The 26,441-nt window shown below is 33.4% G+C and overlaps 1 protein-coding gene across 4 annotated transcripts; it reads left to right on the forward strand.

Moving 5' to 3' along the window:
- The first annotated feature begins 628 nt into the window (after positions 1-628).
- LOC111275316 (cullin-associated NEDD8-dissociated protein 1-like) lies at positions 629-25,658 on the forward strand. 4 transcript variants are annotated; one of them, XM_022860587.2, is made up of 29 exons: positions 629-950; positions 1,235-1,326; positions 1,505-1,674; positions 2,162-2,372; positions 2,761-2,926; positions 3,315-3,444; positions 6,181-6,295; positions 6,427-6,584; positions 6,679-6,802; positions 6,885-6,935; positions 7,011-7,093; positions 13,441-13,525; positions 13,599-13,700; positions 13,797-13,895; positions 14,627-14,737; positions 14,900-14,983; positions 15,108-15,248; positions 16,546-16,638; positions 16,736-16,857; positions 16,959-17,121; positions 17,202-17,441; positions 22,338-22,586; positions 22,665-22,841; positions 22,951-23,097; positions 23,205-23,321; positions 23,948-24,116; positions 24,690-24,767; positions 24,845-24,983; positions 25,285-25,658. In XM_022860587.2, the coding sequence occupies exons 2-29, from the start codon at positions 1,291-1,293 to the stop codon at positions 25,379-25,381; spliced, it is 3,657 nt and encodes a 1,218-aa protein (XP_022716322.2). In that variant the 5' UTR covers positions 629-950; positions 1,235-1,290; the 3' UTR covers positions 25,382-25,658. The 4 variants fall into 4 exon arrangements, with proteins under 4 accessions (XP_022716322.2, XP_089611859.1, XP_022716321.2 ...); XM_089755733.1 differs by having other exon boundaries at positions 629-714; positions 1,995-2,372; XM_022860586.2 differs by having other exon boundaries at positions 629-714.
- The last annotated feature ends 783 nt before the right edge of the window (positions 25,659-26,441 follow it).

Consider the following 26,441-nt stretch of genomic DNA (forward strand, 5'->3'; position numbering starts at 1 on the left):
TATTTTTTATCCATATATATCTAATATCTCCTATTTCTTCACATGAAACATTTTGATCAAAATAATAATCATAAAATTTAGTTTACTTAGGACATGTTAATTGAATATATGTTTATATATTATGTGTCATAAAGTTTTAAAGATTTAGATATAATTGTAGAAAAAAATACAAAATTTGCAATATAAACACATTTAAGTAAATAAAATAATTCATGTATGGGCCATAAATTAATTTTATATAAAAAAAATAAGTCAATTAAAAATTTAGAGAGAAATAAATATAATTAATATATTGAAATATTTTTAAAATTATATAAAATCAAATAAAATTAATTAAACGTAGCATATGTTACGATTTTTAAGAAAAAAAAAACTAGACTATCCATTTTAAAATTTTTATCAAAATTTTGGTTTTTAGAAATTTTAGAATGAAATTTACATTAAAAAGTGTTATATGTTTTTAATTATCAATTTTAATAAATTTAATGGATAAAATTAATTTATTTTTTATTTTTTTAATTTATTAAAAATAAAAATTTAAAAAATTAAAAATTAAAAATGAAAAATTTTATACTGATGTAATCATTCCTAAGATTTATATCATATTATTAAACAAAAATAACAAAACAGATCAACAAAATAAAGAGAAGACCAAAAAAAGGCGTTTCTTCAGTCTCGTCTCTTCTTTTACTCTGTGCTGCGTCGCTTCTACTGGTACCTCACCTTTGATTCTCTCTTCTGCTTTTTCCCCATTTCTTTACTTTTATCTGCGAAATCTACTCTCGATTTCGTTTGCCCACTCTTAGTTTCTTGCTTGTATCTGAGCGACTAGGGTTTTCAGGAATCCAACCCACTCTTTCCTTTTTCATTTTCCTTCCATCACATTGTCTTCACTGTATTTGCTAGGGATCCAACCGTTTTCATTAATCTCAAATTTATATATCTCTCTTGTAATTTTTTTTCTTTTACTCTTTCTGTTTAGTTCATGTCTTCAATAATGTAGGTTTATTGAATATTGTTTTAATTTGTCTCTGTCATGTTTGACAATTTAGGTTATTAACGTTTCACTTACTGTTATTTGTTCGAATTTGATCTGCTTTTTAATTCATTTTTTTTAGATTTTTTTTGTTTCTAGTTCTAACTTGTTTGCCTTTTTTTTAATACTTTTTTTTCTCTCCGAAACTCTTGACATGCTTTTATTTTTGATGATATTTGCTTTCTTGTTGTAATGCAGATTCCGACTTAAAGTGTAAATTGACATTGAGATTGTTGGGACTGTTCATTACAGAGATGGCAAACTTACAAATAACTGGTATACTGGAAAAGGTATTGTTATTTATATGCTCATTTAAAATAATTCTTTGTGTGTGTGTGTATTTTTTTTTTTTGCTTTCCTCTGTGCTTGCTTCATCTCTTACATTTTGATCAAGTTTATAGATGAATAAAGAAAAATTAGAAAGACTTTTCTGATAAAATTTTATGACTTATTTATCTCTTCCTGCAGATGACCGGGAAGGATAAAGATTACAGATATATGGCTACATCAGATTTATTGAATGAGCTGAACAAGGAGGGCTTTAAGGCTGATTCTGACCTTGAAATAAAGTTGTCAAATATTGTCCTTCAGCAACTCAATGATGTAGCTGGTGATGTTTCTGGATTGGCTGTCAAGTGGTTAGTTTTCTGTTCTCTGTCCTCAGTTTTTTGGATTAATAAGTATGTGTATTTTAGGCATATCATTTTTGTGCTGACCATCATGCTAGGCCAGTTTACTTTATGACATGGATATATTAAAAGTTTTGTTGCTTTAAGCATATCATAATTACTCTTAATTCGTGTTGTCATTTATTGTGATTAAGGTTGCTCTAATATCAATAATAGGTGATTGAATGTATTAAGAGGTTTTAAATTTTACAGACTGATCCAGTCTGTAGCTTTATCGAAGTATGCTGAACATTTTGATTTTGGTTTGTGATGGGTGGATTGATTTGCAGATTGTCTAAGTCTCTTACCAAATTACGGGCTACCTCGTCTGTGACCTTTATGTGAATCAAATGGATGTTGCTGTGACATCCTCATTGAATTGACTCTGCCATGTTTTTTCCTGGTTCTTATATTGCTTCTTGTTTGAGTTTACTCTGATTTTAACTTTTTATTGCAGTCTTGCTCCATTGGTGAAGAAGGTTGGTGAACCAAGAGTTGTGGAGATGACCAATAAACTTTGTGAAAAATTGCTTAATGGCAAAGATCAGCACCGTGACATTGCAAGCATAGCTTTGAAGATGATCATTGCTGAAGTCTCTACGCCATCTCTTGCACAATCCATTTTAATTTCTCTATCTCCTCAACTGATGAGAGGAATAACTGGCCCAGTAAGTTTCTAAATGCGGCTTGTCAAAGCATCATGACTGAAATCACCAGTGAATTTCATTTGAAAGTGTTTCTTTTGGAAAATACTGTTTTAGTTATCTATTCAGTTAAATCTACTAAGTTCTGATGCAGAAGTTTAATTGCAAAAAGATTTATGGCCAATAATATTTATCGTATAAATATCTGGAAAATGCTCCTTCATTTATGGTTGTATCATGCTAAGCATATATCTGACCATGACCATAGATAAACTTTAAGGCTAATATAGTTTCCTTTGATTTGTTGTATTTTTGCAGTGAAAGAAATATAATTTTGTATTTTCTTCATCTTGCTTTAAATTTTTTTGTACTGCTTCATAGTTATTTATTTATTATTTAAATATTTTTGCAGGGGACTAGCACAGAAATTAAATGTGAATGTCTTGACATTTTATGTGATGTCCTTAACAAATTTGGAAATCTAATGGTAACTGACCATGAGATACTTTTAAATGCATTGCTGTCACAATTGAGTTCCAATCAAGCTAGTGTTAGAAAGAAGACAGTTTCTTGTATTGGTAAGATGACTAAATTGTATCAAATCTGGTTTTTTGGTGATGTTTTTGATTTTTTTTCTTATCTTGATGATTTTTTTTTTTTAACTTGATTTGATGTGCTTAAACTTATATTGTCATTTTGGAACCTTTTATGGAGCAATTGTTCAACATACACCTCTTCTCTTAATAATTTTGGTCAATATGGAGAAAGCTGGATGTCTTCTATTTCTTGTTATTTATAAGATGCATGCCCAAAAATGAACAATGAGGAGAGGTTTTACTTCTTTGTGTCTAATGTTGTGATGTTTATGACAATTGTATGCAATTGAAAAAAAAGAATTGACGACTTTATTTATAACTTTTAAAACCTGTGTCATAGTTTATTGACTAGACATTCTTTTGTTTTCAGCATCTCTTTCTTCAAGCTTGTCAGATGACTTGTTAGCAAAGACAACCATTGAAGTTGTACGAAACTTAGGAAGTAAGGGAACAAAATCGGAATTGATCCGCACGAACATTCAAATGATTGGTGCCCTGAGGTAATTACCTCTTTCTACTCATACCATTAATGAATGAAGTTGCCAAATTTAGTAAACTTTTTCTTTGAATTTATGTTGCTCAACTCTTTAACAACAAGGTTTGGTAAACTACACTTAACCCCCCTAGTTTGAAGAATGCCCTCTTAATCCACCTAAGGTTTGCTAGAAAATAAACTCACCAACCCCGGAAAAGTAATAGCATTTACTATTAAGTTAAATGAAAAGACATACTCTGTGTTAATTTTTTTTTTCTTTTTTTTTTTAACCCAAGACTTCTTTTAACTACAAAATGATGAGATTTAGTTAGTTTTGATATTTTAATTATTATCAAATTAAATTTTAATTGAAGTTATATTCTGATTTCATTACATATTAAATATTTAAAAAATTTATCTATAATTCAATTATATATTAAATTTGAGGTGAATGTATTAACTTATCTTTAGTTAGAATACATAAATTAATGACCATTAATTTGAAAAAAAGCTTTAGTGATAAAGAAATTGATTAAAAAAAAAAGAAATGAAACAAGGAAAAAAAAACAAAAACAAAATGATGATATTTATAGTATTTAAAGTAAACTTTGAACAAATATTTGTTTAACTAATGGAATCCTAAGATCTCTTACTTTTTCAAGAGATAAAGAGTGTTTTCAAACTAATGGGGGCAAGTTTATTTTCAATAAAACCTCCTGGATCACAATATTTTCCTTATTAAATTATATATAATCTAATATATTTAATACATAATTGGATTATAATTTAACCTAATTAAAACTTTATTTGATAGTATTAAAGATGATTTTAAAACTAATTAAATATTTCAATTATATTTATAACCTCTGTTACATAGACTCGTCGTTTTATACTACCATACCTGTGTTGACACCATGCGACACAGGTTCAGGTGTGAAATACTCATATGATATGGTTTGGTAATTCAGACTCTGCAACAAAGGAAATGAGCCAAATTAAACATTGAATGAAGAAAGTGGTTTCAGAGACAACAATGGGTGATTGCTTGGCTACAGGAACACCAAATTAACACAGCTCGATCCATAAATTGACTGAAAAATTGAAAGGAATTGAGGAAGTATTCTGGGAAGATACTAAGAGGAGAAGAACAGGAGATAATAAGAAGGAGATAGGATTGTTTTAGAGATAAGAAGAACAAAGATTTGAAATTAGCTTTAAGTGTGACCCAATTCTTGTCTTACATTGCAACCTGCTTTCTGCCTTCCAGCCCTTCCTCCTTTAGTTTCAAATAATAATAATAATAAAAAAGACCGTGATGCACTTTGAGTCTTTGATAAAGAAAGAAGAGAGAAGACTAAAATGACAAGAAGAAAATTCTAGACAAGTCACATGATAGGCTTTTGTGACCTTCTTTAACTGGCTTTTCTTTTATAAATGAAAAAAAAAAAAGAAAAAAATTGACTAGAATATAAGCCCAATTTGAATATAAGCGTCATTACTTTTAATGTGTTAACAAATTCAATTTGATTATACGCCCAAATTTAGTTTCACTAAATTACATAAAACAATATAATTCCAAAAAATGAAAGCAATGTTTTTTGAGCATTGGATAAATGAGATATAGCCTATGAGGCTGGGACTGTGTAGGTGCTAGTTAGAAAACTTACCCACATACCCATATCCTTATTTTGGAGACATTTTAGCTGACTCCTTGAGTCCAAAATTTTGGATGAGAGGAGAATTGAATCCTTAGATGCATGCCTTTATTGGATACCCACACCTGAGTCCATGTAATGTAGTTTATAACTAATTAAATCTCACAATTTTGTAAGTAAAAATAAAAAGGCTTGGACAAAAGTAGACTTGGCCATGCTGTGGGCCAGGCCCCGAGTTTGTCTGGGCCTTCAACAAGGTTTTTGAATCCGATTTAATTTTAATTCTAAAAATATTTAAAAATATTAATATTTAATATCTTTTTAATTTTTAAATATATTTTAAAAAAACTTTGGGCTTAATAGGCTTGACAGGCCGGGCTTGGTTCAAGGATTTCCAAGGGCCAATTTTGCCCATCCCGGCCCATGGAGAAGTCTAGACAAAAGGAAAGCAAAAAAAAAAAAAAGAAATAAAAAATGAAATGGAGACGTAAAAAACAAAGGAGTATACCTATCTTTTTGTTAAAGTTAATTTGGTAGTTAACACCATTACTTTTTAAAGGGGTTAGTGTGTTATCAACCATACCTCAGGGAGCCTTTTTATTTTACCCTTACTGAAGGTTTGCTCCTTAAAACCTCACACATTAATATATCGAGAAAATTAAAGTGCTTGGCTCAAGAAGGCAACCCATTACAAGAAGGCAACCCATTACACACCAATATATCGAGAAAATTTTCAGTTGTAGCTGATTGTTTTGGTCCTAGAGGTACTAGGGCTGATAAGTTGAAGCTAGTGTTTCTTTTTGTGATGGCAACAACATTATCAATGTATTGATCCATTCCTTGTTCAATTTTAAATGCTGAATATATGGTTTAACATCTAACTAGAGTTGGATGATTTATCATGCATTGAAGTCATAAATATGCTCACAAATCAATTTTTTGAATGTTGCTTTGATACCGAATGGTTCTTCTTCAAGCAACATGCCACTGTTGTTATTTTTATATTTATGAATTCTTTAGAGGGTTAAATCTTTGAGGGTATGATTTCAGTGTTTTGTCATTTTATTAGCATGTTGGCTAAAAAAATTGTCATTATTGTATTCTAGCCGTGCTGTTGGGTATCGTTTTGGGCCCCATCTTGAAGACACTGTGCCAGTGCTTATTAGTTACTGCACAACTGCATCAGAAAACGATGAGGAGCTTCGAGAATATAGCTTGCAGGTGCTGTGTGTGGCTTGTCTCTTAGAGGGTGTATTGTGCATTAGTACCTGATATTGTCAGTTTTGTTCTGGGCTGGTTAAATTTATGATTTAATAATTGACATGCTCATAGCTGTCAAGTTTTGATTTCAGGCACTAGAAAGTTTTTTGCTTCGATGCCCTAGGGATATTTATTCCTATTGTGATGAAATCCTTCGCCTTGTTTTGGAGTATTTAAGTTATGATCCAAACTTTACTGATAACATGGAGGAAGATACTGATGATGAGAATCATGCGGAGGAGGAAGATGAGTATGTTTTTTCATTTGTGCATCTAAGATGACTTACAAATTCCTTGATGCATGAAAGACTGGTTATTTATCTCCAGCTCCTTCTTGTTTTATAGTGAGAGTGCAAATGAATATACTGATGATGAAGATGTAAGCTGGAAAGTTCGAAGAGCAGCTGCAAAATGTTTAGCGGCATTAATTGTTTCTCGCCCTGAGATGCTATGTAAGCTATATGAGGAGGTATATATTGCCTTTCCTATCATAAAATTCTTCTGATACTTCCCGTGCAACTTGTTAAAGAAGTATACCTCTCTTTGTGCAGGCTTGTCCTAAGTTGATTGATAGATTTAAAGAAAGGGAAGAAAATGTCAAGGTAAGGTTCAATCAATGGTTTATAGATATTCCATTCTTCACATGGGTTTGTTCATCAAAGAATGATACATTGCAGATGGATGTTTCCAATACATTCATTGAGCTACTACGCCAAACTGGAAATGTGACTAAAGGACAGAATGACATGAATGAACTCAGGCAAGTTTCTCATAAGATTCAAGTGGCAAAGATAGATTTTTTTTTCATGTTTCCCTGAACTTTGTCCTCACTTAAAATTTTTACCTAGAATTTAATTTTGTATGAGCTGACCCAATTTGGATTATACCTCCCTTTCCCAACCTAACCTGAATTTATCAAAAAAGGAAGTTAGTGATCTGGATTCAAAATTCATATGGCCTGGAGCGCGACTTAAACTTGAAATGACCATGTCCCAAGTATGATTTGAATCTTGAAATGGCTCCAAATAAAACCTAAAATAACCATACTGTGAACTTATGATGAGGATAATCTTTATTTTCTTAATTAAAATTTCAAATTTAGGAAAAATAATGAATACTGTACAAATCTGTGTTGCTACCTTTTTTGGTAAATTTGTTGCTAAAATTTTGTAAAAAATAAATTTGATTGGTCAAATTTTTTGAGAGTTGACAAGGCTGATTTGACTTGAATTGCTCAACTTCATCCATTTTCAGCTCAACTGTATCTGATCTTTAACCGTTCTTGAGCTAACCATTTGCTCTTATCACTTTTTTTAATTGTTAAATTATTTTTTGACAGCATTCACTCAATTTTACGTTTAAAATTCAAAATTAATGCATGAAGTTGAATTGAAAGTCGAGAGATATTATTGGATATCAAAATTACTCTCTAGGGTCAAAATGAAATATGATTGGACTTAAGCCAACCTTAAACTTGAAATGACTTGAAACCTTCCCAAACCTGAAATGTCTTGACCTGAGATTATTGAAACCTTGAGTGACCTGGACACAATATTTCATAAACCTGAAATGATTCAAATTTTAGAAGAATTCAAAGAGCAAGGTTTATCTAACTTATTCTGTGTCTTATTTGCTTCATGTTCTTTTGATTTATCTTTGAACTCTTGTTCACAACTCCGGGGCAGCCATAACGAAATAAAGTGCTTGGATGCATCTGTGTTTTATAATCTGGTATAGTTTTATAATTTTGTAATTGTGTTCAAAATCATGTAATGGAGGTTCCATAAAACTGTAGGCAGCCCATTGCCCTAATTACTGCACCAATAAAGGAATTTTTTCTTGCTTGCAGTTATCCAGAATTTTATTTGAACATCTTGAAGTTCTCATCATCTGCTCTAGTTAGTATTAGAAGTTTAAACAAGCTGAGCCAAGCTGATACAGTGCCAGGCTCAAGTTTGGCTCAATTAAAAAGCTCTAGGCTCAAGTTTAGCTCAAGCTTTTCCCTTCTGCTTGAGCTTGTTGAGCTTGACTCGATTAAGCTTAGTTGTCATCAACTTGAGTAAGTAGCTCGAAGCTCCAGCTTGAACTCGAATGCCAAATGAAAATATGTAAATAAATATTGTGAAAAAACTAAGAAATAAAACTGAAAAATTAAAAGTAAAACTGAATGTATATTGAAAAACTGCTCATAAAAAATTATATAAGCACCTTAGGTTTATATACAACTAACTAGTGGGTAAACTAGGAAACTAAATCTTCTTAAAAATTGATCCTATAATTGAGGGATTGTCTATCCTAATTTTTTATTCTTAATTCTAGGGATACAAATATAAATATACAGATTACAAGATTGCAATCAGTTGTAAATAAGTGTTTTCCCACACTCCCCCTCAAATTGATGAATAGGTGTTTTCCATTCCTAGCCTGGAAATAATTTCTTGAAATGTTGCATTGCTAAGACCTTTAGTCAACACATCTGCAAGTTGACCCTTGGTTGATACATATGTGTACAAATCAACCCACTATCTAGTTTTTCTTTTATGAAATGTTGGTTTGCTTCAGTGTGTTTTGTTCTATTATGTTGTATAGGATTGTGTGCAATGCTTATTGCAGGCTTGTTATCATAGTAGAGTCTCATTGGTCTATCCCACTTGATCTTTAGGTCTTCTAGGATAATCTTTAACCATAGTAGTACACAAATTCCTTGAGCCATTGCTCTAAACTCTGGTTCAGCACTTGATCTTGCCACTACATTCAGTTTTTTACTTCTCCAAGTCACAAGATTACCACTTTGGAAAGTGCAGTAGCCTGAGGTGGATCTTCTATTAGTTATTGAACCTGCATAATCAGCATTTGTATATGCCTCTAGAACCAGCCTCGAATTTCTTTTGAATAAGATGCCTCTCCCACGATTGGCCTTTAAATAATGCAATACAATTTATGATTAGGATCCATAGGGGTATTTGTAGGTTTACATGCGAGCTTCCTAGTTTCTTTCAGAAGATCCATCACATGCCGTGAGTGAGCTACTTCAATTCCTAGGAAGTACTTCAATCTCCCTTGCTCTTTTATCTCAAATTCTCTAGCCAAACACTGTTTTAGAGATTCTCTCTCTTTTTCATTATATCCAGTTACAATTATATCATCAACATACACTAATAGAGTGCTTGATAAACAATGTGTGATCTCCTTGACTTTGCTTATATCCCATTGCTAGCATCACTTTGGCAAATCTCCCGAACCAAGCCCTAGGAGACTGTTTAAGGCCATATAAAGCCTTTTTCAACTTGCATACTTTGTTTGCTATTAGATGATCTCTAAATCCCGGTGGAACCTTCATATATATTTCTTCTTCCAAATCACCATGTAGAAAAGTGTTCTTTACATCAAATTGTTGAAGTTGCCAAATGATAACAAAATCCTAACTGTATTCATCTTGGCAACTGGAGCAAAAGTTTCTTGATAATCCACTCCATAAGTTTGAGTGTAGTCCTTACCCACTAACCTGGCTTTATACCTTTCAACAGTACCATCTGCCTTGTATTTTATAGTGAAAACCCATTTACACCCAACTATATTTTTTCCTTTAGGCAATTTTGCTAGTTGCCATGTCTTATTTTTCTCTAGGGCCTCCATTTCTATTTTCATAACTTGCCTCCATTTCTCACTGGATAATGCCTCGGATAATGTAGTTGGAATAGAAATAGTGTTTAGGCTCACAAGAAAATTTTTGTGGGATGGTGAGAATTTTTCAAATGACACAAAATTAGAGATTCGGTATAGTGGATGTTTAGTACATTCTATTGTTCCTTTCCTAAAGGTAATAGGCAGATCATAATCATTAATTATAGTTTTAGGAGATTCATGCTCATTTTGAGAAACAAAGTCAAATACTGTAGTTACCTCATTTCTAAAGTTTGGATCAAGTTCTTGGACTAGCACTAGTTCAGGATTTGGAACTTTCCTTCTTGAGTACACCTGTAATTCCTTCATAGAATCAAGAACAATAATATCCTTTGTCACATCTTCTGTGTTTGGAATGGGTTTAGACTCAAATTCAGTGTTTGACTTGGATTTAGAAGAAACAGGTTTTGACTCAGAAGAATTAATGGCTGAAAATGTTGAATAAAACGACAAATCAAGCAAAAAGAAGTCTTTATCCTTATCTTCCATGAATGAAGTCTCCCCCTAAAGATAAGGTGAGTAAAAAATGGTTTACTTTCTTAAAAAGTGATATTTGCAGACATATAGGATTTCTTGGTAGGAGGATGATAACATTTATACTCTTTATGAGTTGATGAATATCCCAAAAAAATGCACTTAATTGCTATAGATCCAATTTCCCCCTATTGTGACTGTGAACATGAACAAATGATGTACAACCAAATATCCTAGGTGTGAGGTTGTTTGTGGTATTAAAGTTGGGATAGAATTGTGAGAGTAGTTCCATAGGAGTTTTAAATCCCAAAACCCTTTAAGGTTACCTATTTATAATGTGTGGCAGTGAGAGCAGCTTCCCCCTAATAGGATTTGGGTAACGTTTGCTTGAAAAAGTAAAGCTCAAGTTATGGCTGGTAAATGACTTTTTTTCTCTCTGCCACTCTATTCTGCTATGGAGTATTAACATAAGATGAATCATGGATAATCCCCTCCTTTCGAAAATAGGTAGATAAACTCTTGTTGAAATAGTCTCTTGCATTATCAGACCTAAGTCTTTTGATTTTCACTCCAAATTGATTCTAGATCATGTTTTGGAAGCTTAAAACCACACTATTCACATCTAATTTGGATTTAAGTAAAAATATCCAAGAGACTCTGGTACAATCATCTATGAAAGAAACAAACCACCTAGTACTCGAAATATTAGGAATTGTAAAGGGACCCCATATGTCACTATGAAACAAGTAAAAAGGAGTAGAACTTCTTTTATTGCTAACTGGAAAAGACACACATCTATGATTTGCAAGTTTACAAGCATCATAATGAAAATTTTCGGCATTTAATCCTTTGAACAAATAGGGAAACATGTTTTTCAAAGTTCCAAAAGAAGGATGTCCAAGACGAAAATGATAAAGCCAGATTTTATCTTTATTGGGAGATTTTTCAAAAAGAATGACAAAGGTAAACTATTCTTGATATTACTTGTGTTGTTTGATGTTTCAAGATAGTATAGTCCATCCTTCTCCTTAGCAAGTCCAATCCTTTACCCCGAACTCTGGTCTTGAAATTCACAATAAGAGGGATAAAAAGTTACTTTGCAATTTATATCTCTGGTAAGTTTTTGTATAGATATCAGATTAGTAAACAATCCAAGAACATGAAGAACATTTTTAAGAACAAACGAGGGATTAATTTGAACATCTTTTAATCTTGCCATTGTAGTAAGCGAACCATCTGCAACAATAATTTTTTTATTACTAGGACACAAGGTATACGTACTAAACTTCTGTGAGGAATGTGTCATATGGTTTGTGGCTCCTAAGTGAATGACCTAAGAACTCGTAATAGGCTTAACCTTGACATTTAATCCATGAGAACCAAAAGCTTTACCTGAACTAGAGACCTTACCTAAGGAACATACCCCCGTAGGCTTTTCAAGGGTTTTCAATAGGCTTTTCAGCTTCTCAATCTCTTCTTTGTCCAACTTTCCTTGTTTCCAAGATATTTGTAGTACTTTGATGATTTTCACAGTTGACACTTCCTCAATAGTGATATCTTTCTTTGAATTGAAACAAGTCTTAAGATATAATTAGAAATGACTCTTAGCAATGAAGGCTAAAGAAGGGAAAAATAAAATGGCTATGAAAGCTTTAATAGGGTTCGGTAATGAAGGCCTAAAATAGAAGTCAACAATGAAGGCTAAAAATTTTGCTTCCCAAGAAGAGCCTAAAGCTCTGATATCGGTTGTTGGGAGATTTGTCACACTTGGAGCCCATGGTAGCACACGAAAAAGCCCATACATACATGTTGGACACCACTTGAGGCCAAAAGCTTAATCTATTAGGTTCTTGGGTCCTCTTTGCATATATACATCTCATTTAGATTTTTTAGTGATGTGTGATTCTTTGCTCACATGTGAACCTTATCCCAACAATTCTCCCGTTCACTTGTGAGTTCTAATCAAGTCCCACCTCGGCTCCCTTGTATGAGTAAGTCTTATCAACACCTCCTTTGGACCAAACAACCTCACATCTCTAGTAAAACTGAATGTATTAGACTTTATGGCCTACTCCGAACAAGGCTCTGATACCATATGGAAAAACTAAGAAATAGAATTGTGTGAAAAACTAAGAGTAAAACCGAATGTATATTGAAAAATTGCTCATAAGAATTATACAAGCACCTTAGGTTTATATACAACTAACTAGTGGGTAAACTAAGAAATTAAATCTTCCTAAAAACTAATCCTATAATTGAGGGATTGTTTATCCTAATTTTTTGTCCTTAATTCTAGGGATACAAATACTTAATTCTAGGAATACAAATATAAATATACAGATTATAAGATTACAATCAGCTATAAATAAGTGTTTTCCCACAAATATAATAATTTTTTATATATAAATAAAATATTAAATATTTTTAAAAAATTTCAAAACTTGAGCCACTCGAGTCAAGTGTTCTAGAGCCCGAACTTGACTCAACTAGTTACTTGAATTCCTCGAGCTCAAGTTCAGCTAGCTGTAAACAAATCGAGTATTATAAAACTTGAATTCAATTCAACTCGTTACTGAATTACTCAAGCTCAAGCTCAGCTTGACTGCCAAGGAGTCAAGTTTGAGCATTCATTGACCGAGCCTAAGTAGCTCATGAGTTGTTTGACTTGTTTCAACCCTAGTCATTATTGTTGCTTTTATTGTTTTCGTTCATGAGATTATCATCATTATCACCACTTTCCTTGTCTTCAGCATCTTAATTATTGTTAAATATAGGGTTTGAGTTCACTATGTAAATTAACATTAATGAGTTGAGGACCTTTTATCGGCCATACTATTGAGCTGTATTGAATGAAATTCAATTTCCAGTACCTTTGTGGAGGCCTGTGCCTTTTCAGCCTGGGCCACTCTTATGTGATTTTATTCACACATAAATGCTATTGTTGTGTAGTCCAAGATGGTTATTGAAGCAGGAGGTGCCCAAAATTGTTAAATCCATAAATCGTCAGCTACGTGAGAAATCTATTAAGACAAAGGTAAGAATTACTTGCATACTTTATAGTTTATTACATATAATTTATTCTGCATAACATATCATTCTATCTACAGGTTGGTGCATTTTCTATTTTGAAAGAACTGGTGGTTGTCTTGCCAGACTGCCTTGCAGATCACATTGGAACACTCATACCTGGAATAGAAAAGGCATTAAATGTATGTGACTTTCACACTTTTTGGTGTGTAATGTTATTCTTAGTTCTTTTTTTTTTCCCCCATCTTTCCAATTACTTTTATTTGTAAATTTTCCAGGATAAATCGTCTACTTCAAATTTGAAGATTGAAGCACTTATATTTGCAAGATTGGTATTGGCATCACATACTCCTTCTGTTTTTCACCCTTACATCAAGGTAAAAGTAGTAAGTTTCGGTTTATGTGGATGCTCTAATCTAGTACTTTTGTGATTCCAAATGACAAAAGTTCATTTATCCATTGTGTTAAAGAGGCTTGTGTGCTTGCTGAATATAGCTGTCTAGTTGAAAAGTGTTGTTGTTTGACCTCTCTGACTGGGGTAATTGGTTTCATCAAAACTAGGGGAAAAAAACTAAAGGAAAAATAAGGAAGATCGATATTGGTATAACTTAATATTGTCTCTGAAGTGAACTTATCGAGTTGTATATGTAACATTAGTTTTTTTATGCTATCATGAGTTTTTTTTTTGTTCTTTTCAATTTTCTAACTTTATTCTGATCTTTCAATGATGTGAGGACTACTCTGAAATTAAATTGGCTTGATGCTTCTTTGGATTTTTTATAGCCACCAGTTTTCTTAGTTCTGGATTGGCTAATTGTGCCTAAAACAATGCTGAGAAACTGCATTAATCCTTGAACAGTTTGATCTCTGCTTAAAACTGTTATAAAAATTTTTGGTGCTGCTGCAATTTCAGTCCCTTCATCTGTTCTCAGTAATCACTGTGATGTTGTTCTATCACATATTTATTTTTAAAATTTTTGAGTTTCTTGATCATCACAACATGTATACAATATTTCTGTTTATCTTATTTTTGTTTTATCATATTTTTCTTCTGTGGCCAATATTAATTTCTTCTATGACAATCTTAGTTGGTAAATATGTCATACAGGCTCTTTCCAGCCCTGTTTTATCTGCTGTTGGTGAGCGTTATTACAAAGTCACAGCTGAGGCATTACGAGTATGTGGGGAACTTGTTCGTGTATTGCGGTCAAATCTTGAGGTGAAACTTCTCTCTTGCAATTTGAGAGTCAGTTTACCAATTTTATTTATTGCTGGAATGATGTTAGGATCCTATACTGATTTAAACTTATGTATCTCCAATATTTTAGTAGTTCCGAGTTTTGCTTGATTTAATGATTACAGTTATGATGAAATGATTCAGGGTTTTGGTTTTAATTTTAAGCCTTACGTTCATCCAATCTATAGTGCAATAATGTCCCGCTTGACGAACCAAGATCAAGATCAGGTGAGGAGAGTTTGATTAATTTCCCCCCTACGGTCATGTTTCTTCTGAGATTACTTGAATTCAAATGATTTTTGAGATTAGTTGATTGACATCATGCTTTTTCTCTTGTTTCCTCCTTTTTCAGGAGGTGAAGGAGTGTGCTATTTCTTGCATGGGGCTTGTCATTTCAACTTTTGGTGATAACCTTGGAGCAGAGTTACCTGCATGCCTTCCTGTACTTGTTGATCGAATGGGAAATGAGATAACTCGACTTACTGCTGTGAAGGTTAGTTGCATTCTGTGCTTTTGGTAGTATCACTTGTTTTAGTCCTATCATCAAAATTTTGAATGTAATTTCTTGAAGCATTAGCTTTGTTACAATGATAATTTTTTGTTGTCTCAACCTGTCTGACAATTATTCTTTACTTCTAGACGCATTTAGGTGTCTATTGTTAGTCGTGGACTTATGCATGCTCTCATGTTTTTCTGGTTAAATTTTTTTATTAAACCCACCCTTCAAAGCTCTCAAATGGAGCCATTTTTTTTTTTTAGAATATCTCCAAAAAGCATGAAAATTCTCTGCTTTTCTGTTTTTTTTTAATACTGACATGGCATTGTTGGACTATGTAACTGCTTAACATGGCTTCTTATACTTATTCCTCTGTTTACTTGATAGTATGTAAATGTTTTGTGAATTTGAACTTAATTTTTGTATTCTATTCTATTGGAAATCCATTGTGAATCATCTGATAGTGAAGCTGTTTGGCATCTAAATAATTCTCCTTGATAACCCTGCTCTTTTGAAGGGATGATTAAAATATTATTATATTTTATTAATTGCCAAAATGGGGGACGTGGGTTAGCTTTTGATGCATTTATATTGCATAGTTCTCCTTTACTTTTCATCGTAGTAAGATGACCATTAAACTGTAGGTTTTAAGTTTAGCATAATGTTAGTTTCTCCACACAATGCGCTTTCAATTCTTCATAATTTAGAAATACAAATTTTCATTAAATGAACTCTAAATTCAATGTCGTGTTAGTAAAGATAAGTGTTAATCTTTTAATTGACAAAATATTGATGATGAAAAAATTAGTTCCTTTGTGGTTGCTTTTGTTGGGTGCCAACAATTTGTGGCTTTATACTAAACCAGGGTGTTTCATAGGCTTTAGCATAGTCAATTTGTTGGAACTGGTGATACTCAATTGTATGTTTTTTCTATCCCCAAATTGTTCAAACTTTGATAAATCAAGGAATATTTTCTTATAAATGCATGTCTCACTGGCTGGGTTGCATTGATAATGAATCTTGTCATATCTTTTTCTATGATAAAATTTCTTTTACTGAAGTTGATTTTGATTTATGATTTGTTGAATGGAACACATTTCCTTTACTTGATTATAGGTTCTATGATAGTACATGGAAATTTCATAGCTGCTAATATATTTATTTTTGGTTCTGTTTATACTTTTGTTGGAATTGAGGCGCATATATGCTAGTTACTGGGTTTTTTTTTTTTTTTAAAAAAAATGGTTATGTGAGTTAGAGTGTGGCCTCTTAATCTGTCAAAATTTGAATCCAGGCATTTGCTGTTATTGCTGCTTCTCCTCTTCGGATAGATCTATCATGTGTTTTGGAGCATGTAATTTCGGAGTTGACTGGATTCCTGCGGAAAGTATGGAAGTTTGTTACTTGTTGAATTAGTGAACTGTTTTATGATGATACTTATGTTCACGTGTTTAATCTAAATTTTACTTGTTTTTGGAAAACAGGCCAATCGGGCATTAAGGCAAGCAACACTAGGGACGCTAAATTCATTAATTGTAGCCTATGGAGATAAAATTTGTCCATCTGCATATGAAGTTATTATTGTGGAACTTTCAACTCTGATTAGGTTCTATTCCTACTTTATCTTTTATTTTGGTTCGCATTTTAGAAGTTTGGCATGGTTATTATCTACTTGATTGCTTTCTAAACCCCATTTCTTTATTTCAGTGATTCTGACTTGCATATGACGGCTCTTGCTCTTGAACTCTGCTGCACCCTAATGGCTGACAAGAGGTCTAGCCAAAATGTTGGTTCTGCTGTTAGAAGCAGAGTTCTTCCCCAGGCGCTAACATTGATCAAGAGCTCATTGCTACAGGGCCAGGCACTTTTGGTATCTCCTTTTCATTTTAATGCGATTACATCTGCTTTAGGATCCTTTTATGTGTGTTAAACCTTTGTTGGAAATTGCAGGCTTTGCAAAATTTTTTCGCTGGCTTGGTGTATTCAGCAAATACTAGTTTCGATTCATTACTGGAATCTCTTCTTTCAAGTGCAAATCCATCTCCTCAGTCTGGTGGTGTTGCAAAACAAGCATTGTATTCAATAGCTCAATGTGTAGCTGTTATTTGCCTCACTGCAGGTGATCAGAAATGCTCATCTACGGTTAAAATGCTCACCGACATCCTTAAAGATGACGGCACTTCCAATTCGGTATTTTCCAGTTAGAACTTTTCATAGTGTCCTTGATGTTTCTATTGCATTGATGGTATTCTTGTAAGGAAGTTGACAATAGGCTAGTCAGTGAGCATTGTTTGTGTATTACTGTGCTATTGCCTTGCTGTTGAATTTGGATTCTAGTAATTCTGTGGAAATTGAATGTATATTGAAAAACTGCTTATTTTTAATTATACAAGAATCTTAGGTTTATATACAACTAACTAGGGGTTAAACTAGGAAACTAAATCTTCCTTAATTCTAGGGATACAAATACTTAATTCTAGAGATACAAATATAAATATACAGATTACAAGATTACAACCAGCTGTAAATAAGTGTTTTCCCACACTCCCCCTCAAGCTGGTGAATAGGTGTTTTCCATTACTAGCTTGGAAATAATTTCTTGAAATGTTGCATTACTGAGACCTTTAGTCAACACATCTGCAAGTTGACCCTTGGTTGATACATAAGGTGTACAAATCAACCCACTGTCTAGTTTCTCCTTTATGAAATGCCGGTCTACTTCAATGTGTTTTGTTCTGTCATGTTGCACAGGATTGTGTGCAATGCTTATTGCAGACTTGTTATCACAGTAGAGTCTCATTGGTCCATCCCACTTGATCTTCAAGTCTTCTAGGATAATCTTTAACCATAGTAGTTCACAAATTCCTTGAGTCATTGCTCTGAACTCTGCTTCAGCACTTGATCTTGCCACCACATTCTGTTTTTTACTCCTCCAAGTCACAAGATTACCACCTAAGAAAGTGCAGTAGCCTAAGGTGGATCTTCTATCAGGTACTGAACCTGCATAATCAGCATCTGTATATGCTTCTAGAACTAACCCCGAATTTCTTTTGAATAAGATACCTCTCCCTGGATTGGCCTTCAAATAGTGCAATATACGGTAGACAGCCTGTAGGTGCACTTCTTTAGGACTATGCATAAATTGACTTACCACACTCACAGCATATGCTATATCAGGTCTAGTATGTGAGAGATAAATGAGTCTTCCAACTAATCTTTGGTACATCTCGCTATTTACAGCAGCATCTTCATTAGCTTCTCCAATTTTATGATTAGGATCTATAGGGGTATTTGCAGGTTTAAATGCAAGCTTCCCAGTTTCCTTCAGAAGATCCATCACATATTTCTGTTGTAAGATAAAAATACCATGCCGTGAGTGAGCTACTTCAATTCCTAGGAAGTACTTCAATCTCCCTAGCTCTTTTATCTCAAATTCTGTAGCCAAACACTGTTTTAGAGATTCTCTCTATTTTTCATCATCTCCAGTTACAATTATATCATCAACATACACTAATAGAACTGTGACTCTCCCTGAATCAGAGTGCTTGATAAACAATATGTGATCTCCTTGACTCTGTTTATATCCCATTGCTAGCATCACTTTGGCAAATCTCCCGAACCAAGCTCTAGGAGACTGTTTAAGGCCATATAAAGCTTTTTTCAGCCTGCATACTTTGTTTGCTTCTAAATGACCTCCAAATCCCGGTGGAACCTTCATATATATTTTTTCTTCCAAATCACCATGTAGAAAAGCATTCTTTACATCAAATTGTTGAAGTTGCCAATTGTAATTTGCAGCCAATGATAACAAAATCCTAACTGTATTCATCTTGGCAACTGGAGCAAAGGTTTCCTGGTAATCCACTCCATAGGTTTGAGTGTAGCCCTTAGCCACTAACCTGGCTTTATACCTTTCAACAGTACCATCTGCCTTGTATTTTACAGTGAAAATCCATTTACACCCCACTGGATTTTTTCCTTTAGGCAGCTCTACCGGTTCCCATGTCTGATTTTTCTCTAAGGCCTCCATTTCTATTTACATGGCTTGCCTCCATTTCTCACTGGATAATGCCTCGGATAATGTAGTAGGAACAGAAATAATGTTTAGGCTCACAAGAAAATTTTTGTGGGATGGTGAGAATTTTTCAAATGACACAAAATTAGATATTGGGTATAGTGGATGCTTGGTACATTCTCTGGTTCCTTTCCTAATGGCAATAGGCAAATCATAATCACTAGTTATAGTTTTAGGAGATTCATGCTCATTTTGAGAAACAGAGTCAAAAATTGTAGTTACCTCATTTCCAGAGTTAGGATCAAGTTCTTGGACTGGCACTAATTCAGGATCTGGAACTTTCCTTCTTGAGTACACCTGTAATTCCTTCATAGAATCAAGAACAATATTATCCTTTGTCACATCTTCCGTATTTGGAATGGGTTCAGACTCAAATTCAGTGTTTGACTTGGGCTCAGCAGAAGCAGGTTTCGACTCAGAAGAATTGATGGGTGTAAATGTTGAAGAAGGGGGCAAATCAAGCAAAAAGAAGCCTTTATCCTTATCTTCCATGAATGAAGTCTCCCCCTGAAGATAAGGTTGAGTAAAAAATGGTTTATTTTCTTCAAAAGTGATATCTGCAGACACAAAATTTTTTGGTAAGAGGATGATAGCACTTAAATCCTTTTTGAGTTGAAGAATACCCCACAAAAATACACTTAATCGCTCTTGGATCCAACTTTCCCCTGTTATGACTGTGAACATGAACAAATGATGTACAACCAAATATCCTAGGTGTGAGATTGTTTGTGGTATTGAGGTTGGGATAAAATTGTGAGAGTAGTTCCATAGGAGTTTTAAATCCCAAAACTCTTGAAGGTAACCTATTTATAATGTGTGTGGCAGTGAGAACAGCTTCCCCCTAATAAGATTTAGGTACATTTGCTTGAAAAAGAAAGGCTCGGGTTGTGGCTAGTAAATGGCTATTTTTCCTCTCTGCCACTCCATTCTGCTGTGGAGTATTAACACAAGATGACTCATGGATAATCCCCTCTTTTTGGAAATAGGTGGATAGAGTCTGGTTGAAGTAGTCTCTTGCATTATCAGACCTAAATCTCTTGATTCTTACTCCAAATTGATTTTGGATCATGTTTTGGAAGCTTAAAAACACATTATTCACATCTGATTTGGATTCAAGTAAAAAAACCCAAGAAACCCTAATACAATCATCTATGAATGAAACAAACCATCTCGCACCAGAAATATTGAAAATTGTAGAGGGATCCCAAATGTCACTATGAATCAAGTAAAAGGGAGTAGAACTTCTTTTGTTACTGATTGGAAAAGACACACATCTATGTTTTGCAAATTCGCAAATATCACAATGAAAATCTTCAACATTTAATTCTTTGAACAAAGAAGGAAACATGTTTCTCAAGGTTCCAAAAGAAGGATGTCCAAGACGAAAATGATAAAGCCAGATTTTGTCTTTATTGGAAGATTTTTCAGAAAGAAATGACAAAGGTAAACTATTTTTGATACTACTTGTGTTATTTGATGTCTCAAGATAGTATAGTCCATCCTTCTCCTTAGCAAGTCCAATCATCTTCCCCGAACTCTGGTCCTGAAATTCACAATAAGAGGGATAAAAAGTTACTTTGCAATTCATATCTCTGGTAAGTTTTTGTATAGATATCAGATTAGTAGACAATCCAGGAACATGAAGAACATTTTTGAGAACAAACGAGGGATTAACTTAAACATCTCCTAATCCTGCCACTGTGGTAAGTGAACCATCAGCAATAACAATTTTCTTATTACTAGGACACAGGTTATATGTACTAAACTTTTGTGGGGAATGTGTCATGTGATCTGTGGCTCCTGAGTCAATGACCCAAGAACTTGTAATAGGCTTAGCCGAGACATTTAATCCATGAGAACCGGAAGCTTTACCTGAACTAGAAACTTTACCCAAAGAACATACCATAGTAGGCTTTTCAAGGATTTTCAATAAGTTTCTCAGCTTTTCAATCTCTTCCCTGTTGAACTCTCCTTGTTTCTGAGACATCTGTAGTACTCCAGTGATTTTCTCAGTTAACATTTCCTCAAATTGGGTGATAGTGATATCTTTCTTTGAAAGGGTTCGGCAATGAAGGCCTAAACAGGATTCGGCAATGAAGGCCTAAAAAAGTTAGCAATGAAGGTTGAAAATTTTTCTTCCTAAGAAGAGCCTAAAGCTCTGAAACCATGTGGAAATTGAATGTATATTGAAAAACTGCTTATTTTTAATTATACAAGAATCTTAGGTTTATATACAACTAACTAGGGGTTAAACTAGGAAACTAAATCTTCCTTAATTCTAGGGATACAAATACTTAATTCTAGAGATACAAATATAAATATACAGATTACAAGATTACAACCAGCTGTAAATAAGTGTTTTCTCACAAATTCATCTGTGGTGTTATTCCTTTGCTGTTGAATTTGAATTCTAGTAATCCATGTGTGGTGTTATTCCCTTCATATAGATCAGCCTCTTGCCTCTGGATGGCATCATTCCACTGTTAGTGCATTTCCCTTCTAAATTGTAATCCAACCCTTTCTTAAAACATGCACCAAACAGGGTACGGAATTAACGTACCTGTGTCTTTACTGGCTGTCGAATTCTAATAGTAAGTTAATGTTTTTGTTTGATTAGTTGGATATATAACATTATCAAGCTGTATTTTTTTTTGTTTTTTCAAAATTTTGAAATATCACTTGAGCTGGATGTCTTTGTCTTTGGAGCAGTTGAATTAAGCTTATTGTCTCCATTTTTGAATTGCCTTTAATCCAAAGGTTTAAATTGGTTTCACATATTTTTAATGTACATTGCATAGTTTATACTTTCATGTCCGTATGAGTTCAAACTTTTTGCTTCTCGTCTGTTTTGGAAAGTATTCAATTACTCAACATGTGTGAATAATTTGTGTTTGCCAATTAGTATCTGGTCCTACTTCAAACCAATCTTCTAACGTTTTAAGTTCTCTCTCTCTCTCTCTCTATACATATATATATATATATATATATATAATTTTTTATTTATGTAACAGGCTAAGCAACATCTTGCCTTGCTCTGTTTGGGGGAGATTGGGAGGAGGAAAGATCTGAGCACACATGCCCATATAGAGACTATAATTATTGAGTCCTTCCAATCTCCTTTTGAAGAGATAAAGTCTGCTGCTTCTTATGCTCTTGGCAATATAGCTGTTGGCAATCTGTCCAAATATTTACCTTTCATCTTGGACCAGATTGATAATCAGCAGAAGAAACAGTATTTGTTGCTTCATTCTCTTAAGGAGGTATGTTTTCTTGAAGTGGTTCTCAGTAACTGGATGGTGCAGCATCTATGCTAATTTTAGATTTACTTCTTCATGCAGGTTATAGTAAGGCAATCTGTAGATAAAGCAGAGTTCCATGATTCAAGTGTTGAGAAAATTCTCAAATTACTTTTTAACCACTGTGAAAGTGAGGAAGAGGGTGTCCGAAATGTGGTGGCTGAGTGCCTCGGTAAAATTGCACTTATTGAACCAGTAAAACTCATTCCTGCACTCAAGGTATTTCCCCAACACATCCAATTGTGCTTTGTACTTCTGCTGAGTTTTTGGCATTTGGATGTAATTTAATAGGACATCTCTGTTATTTTACATTCTGAATTTCTTATAGATAAGAACAACCAGTCCAGCCGCATTCACTAGGGCAACAGTTGTCATTGCTGTAAAATATTCTATTGTGGAGCGGCCAGAGAACATAGATGAGATCATTTACCCTGAGATTTCTTCATTTCTTATGCTTATTAAGGATCAGGATCGAGTGAGTGCCCTTTTACTGCTGATAGATACCCAAAAGAAAAAAAATGATGTTATGTGGATGATGTGTTTCTAAGCCTTATTCTTGTTTATCTGAAATAATCGATGCAGCATGTAAGGCGTGCAGCTGTGTTGGCTTTAAGTACTTTTGCTCACAATAAGCCTAACTTAATTAAAGGGCTACTTCCAGAATTGTTGCCACTTCTCTATGATCAAACAATTGTTAAGGTAACTAAAAGATTTACTTTATTCTGACTCTGCTGATGATTTGCTGTTAACTAGGTTGCTAATATGGTAATTTAGCAGTCAACTTCATTGTCAACACAGTTCTCCACATATTGTCACTTTAAAGGAGCCGTCTGAGCAGTCATTATTTTTGTTATTGTTGACAACACTAATTTTTTTCACTTTTAATTGTCTATACGCTTAATATGAATCTCATTTAGGACTTCCCTATGTTGGGCTGGATTTTGAAGCAAACTCCAGCTTTTGCTTGCATGCAACACAACCATGATTTTCAAAATCTACTAGCAGTTGTTTTTTTTTTTTTTTTTGGTTTATTCCATTAGGGTACTGCTAATGGTAACTTTCTGAATTGCCTCCACTGTTTTACCTTGTGAATCTTTTGGTTTCTTTTGTTTAATACCAGTAACTCTGAAAGTAGAAGAGGGATTCTATCAGATGTTGCATTTCATTTATTAACTTTCAGGCATCTGTTTTCCCGACTTATCTAACATGATATTTCATTTATTAAGTTTAAAAACTTGTCCTCCTATTTCCTTCCACTTTCTCCATTGTCGCTAGTAGGTAATGCAGCATTTTCTGATTATATTTTAAATTCTGGAATGGTGCAGAAAGAATTGATAAGAACTGTTGACCTTGGTCCCTTCAAGCACATTGTGGATGATGGCCTTGAGCTGAGAAAGGCAGCTTTTGAATGTGTAGACACGTTGCTGGGCAGTTGTCTTGATCAAGTGAACCCCTCATCTTTCATTGTTCCATACCTCAAATCTGGACTTGATGGTGAGTATTCTCTCCCCCCCCCCCCCCCCTTTTTTATTGTGGTTACAAGCTTTCTTATGTATTTATAACAGTTATGAAAATAATAATTAAATGACCTGATCTGTCATACCCATTAGAGAATTTTTTTAAGCAGATGATATTGTGTTATTATGGGTTGTACCTGAAACCAAAATGTGATGTTAAAAATAAATTTAATTAATATGTTTTTTCATAATGCACAAAGCTTAAGGCAACAGTCATAAGGTTATTTGGCTTACGATAATACATTTTTGCTTTAATTATTGGCGTCATAATTGTTTTGGTTGGTCATTTGGAATAAATAAAGTGTGTATTAAGTAAATGCAACAGTTAGGGCTTTTCAATTTAGAAAGTGGGAAATAATTTGGGACAACCTAGACCGAGGTGGACAAATTGGACATATTGAGTATCAAATGCTGAGGAACTCTTATTTTGATTTGTAGCCCCAAAGTTGAGTAATCTCTTATGGTGAATTTGAGGGAACACCATCCTTAAGGCTTACAACATGTATATGGCACTGATTTTATCATCATTTAACTGATTTGGCTTTTCCAGATCATTACGATGTTAAGATGCCTTGCCATCTTATCCTTTCGAAACTGGTCGATAAATGTCCTTCTGCTGTATTAGCAGGTGAGTGATGAAATTGAATATTCTTTACTGAGGTTCAGATAATTGTTTAATTTACATTTTGTCAATTTGATATTCAGTGCTGGACTCACTGGTGGACCCTCTTCAAAAGACTATTAATTTTAAGCCAAAGCAAAATGCTGTCAAACAGGAAGTTGATCGTAATGAAGATATGATCCGCAGTGCTCTGCGTGCAATTGCATCCTTAAATCGAATAAGGTTTGGCTTTTCTATACTTAATCTCCTCAATGGAATGGAGTGCTGGTTTTTTCCCTTCTTCTCGGATTCGATTAGGTTATTGAGTTTATTTATTCATTTTTAAACTGCCCCTGTCCACATTGTGTGTGTAATGGCTGTACCTGGCTGGGGGGGGGGGGGGGGGTTCTTCTTAAGTCCGATAATAAAAGCATAACAAGAAGCGGAGCAATGATTATCCGAAGATAATTTGATGGCCATATGATTGTAAGAGGGATCAATAATTTTGTTGAGCTGAATGAATGGTAATTTTGTTAATATGCAGTGGGGGAGATTGCAGCTTGAAGTTCAAGAACCTGATGAGTGAAATTTCTAAATCCCCAACATTATGGGATAAGTATTACTCCATCCGGAATGAGTGAGATGATCTCAAAACAGGGGAATATTTTGTTGTGATAGCGGCAAAGCCTGCAAGAACAGACGAGAGAGCGCAAATGACAATGGGGGTGTTAAATTTTGTATAGCCCTTTTAAAAAAGAAAAAAAATAATAATAAAAGTGGATGTACGAGGGCTGAAAAGTTTTTTAAATTTTGATTGGAGACAGATATTATTGGGTATGGGTTTCGTTCATGTATAGGTTCAAAAGTGCCATTTATCTTTTTATCTATCTCCTTATATTATATCCTTTTTTACTCTCATCCGTTTTTAATCCCATTATTAAGCGAAATGAAAGAGACAATCAGCACCATCTACTTCCAAATTATTAACAGAAAGACAGAATAAGGGAGAGCTGCGGTCGCTTCAAAATTCGATTTTCGAAAGGATAGCATTCTATCGGATTTATTTTGAAAATCCAAAATTTGATCTGACTTCATTTGAGATAATCAATCGAATCTAAATAAGATAATTAAAATAATTGAAACCAATTTAGGTTTATCGGTTTGTTCGGTTTTAATTATTTTAAAAACTATAATTTATATATTATATAAAATAAATAGTAAGTTTATAAATATGATTTTAAAATATTATGAAAATTATATTATAATTTATGATATACATAAAAATGTATTTATTTATAAATTAATAAGATTAATTTGGTTTATTTAATTATTAATTTTAAGAAACGATAATTGATTATCTAATTATTAATTTTAAAGAACGATAATTGATTGAATTAATTAAATAAATTATTTTTCTTTATTGATCAATAATAAAATCAAATAAATCAAATCGAGTTAATATATTTAAATGATTTTTAATTAGGTTGCAAGTTGCAACCTATTAATGCTCTTGACCTCGAGGGTTTATCGTTGTGGTTCAATATATTTGCAAAAATCATGTTTTAACTCAACCTTAAACCTGTCTCGCCAATGCAGTTTCTGTTTTAAAGTTGATTATCATTTGATACTGGATTTTCCATACTCAAAACTGAATTCAACCCTCTACAGTTTCCTTGTCATCCACTTGATTGCTAAGCTTGC

Source organism: Durio zibethinus, chromosome 26, assembly GCF_047325235.1.
Source record: "Durio zibethinus cultivar Kanyao isolate XHJ-2024 chromosome 26, ASM4732523v1, whole genome shotgun sequence".
Lineage (NCBI taxonomy): Eukaryota > Viridiplantae > Streptophyta > Magnoliopsida > Malvales > Malvaceae > Durio > Durio zibethinus.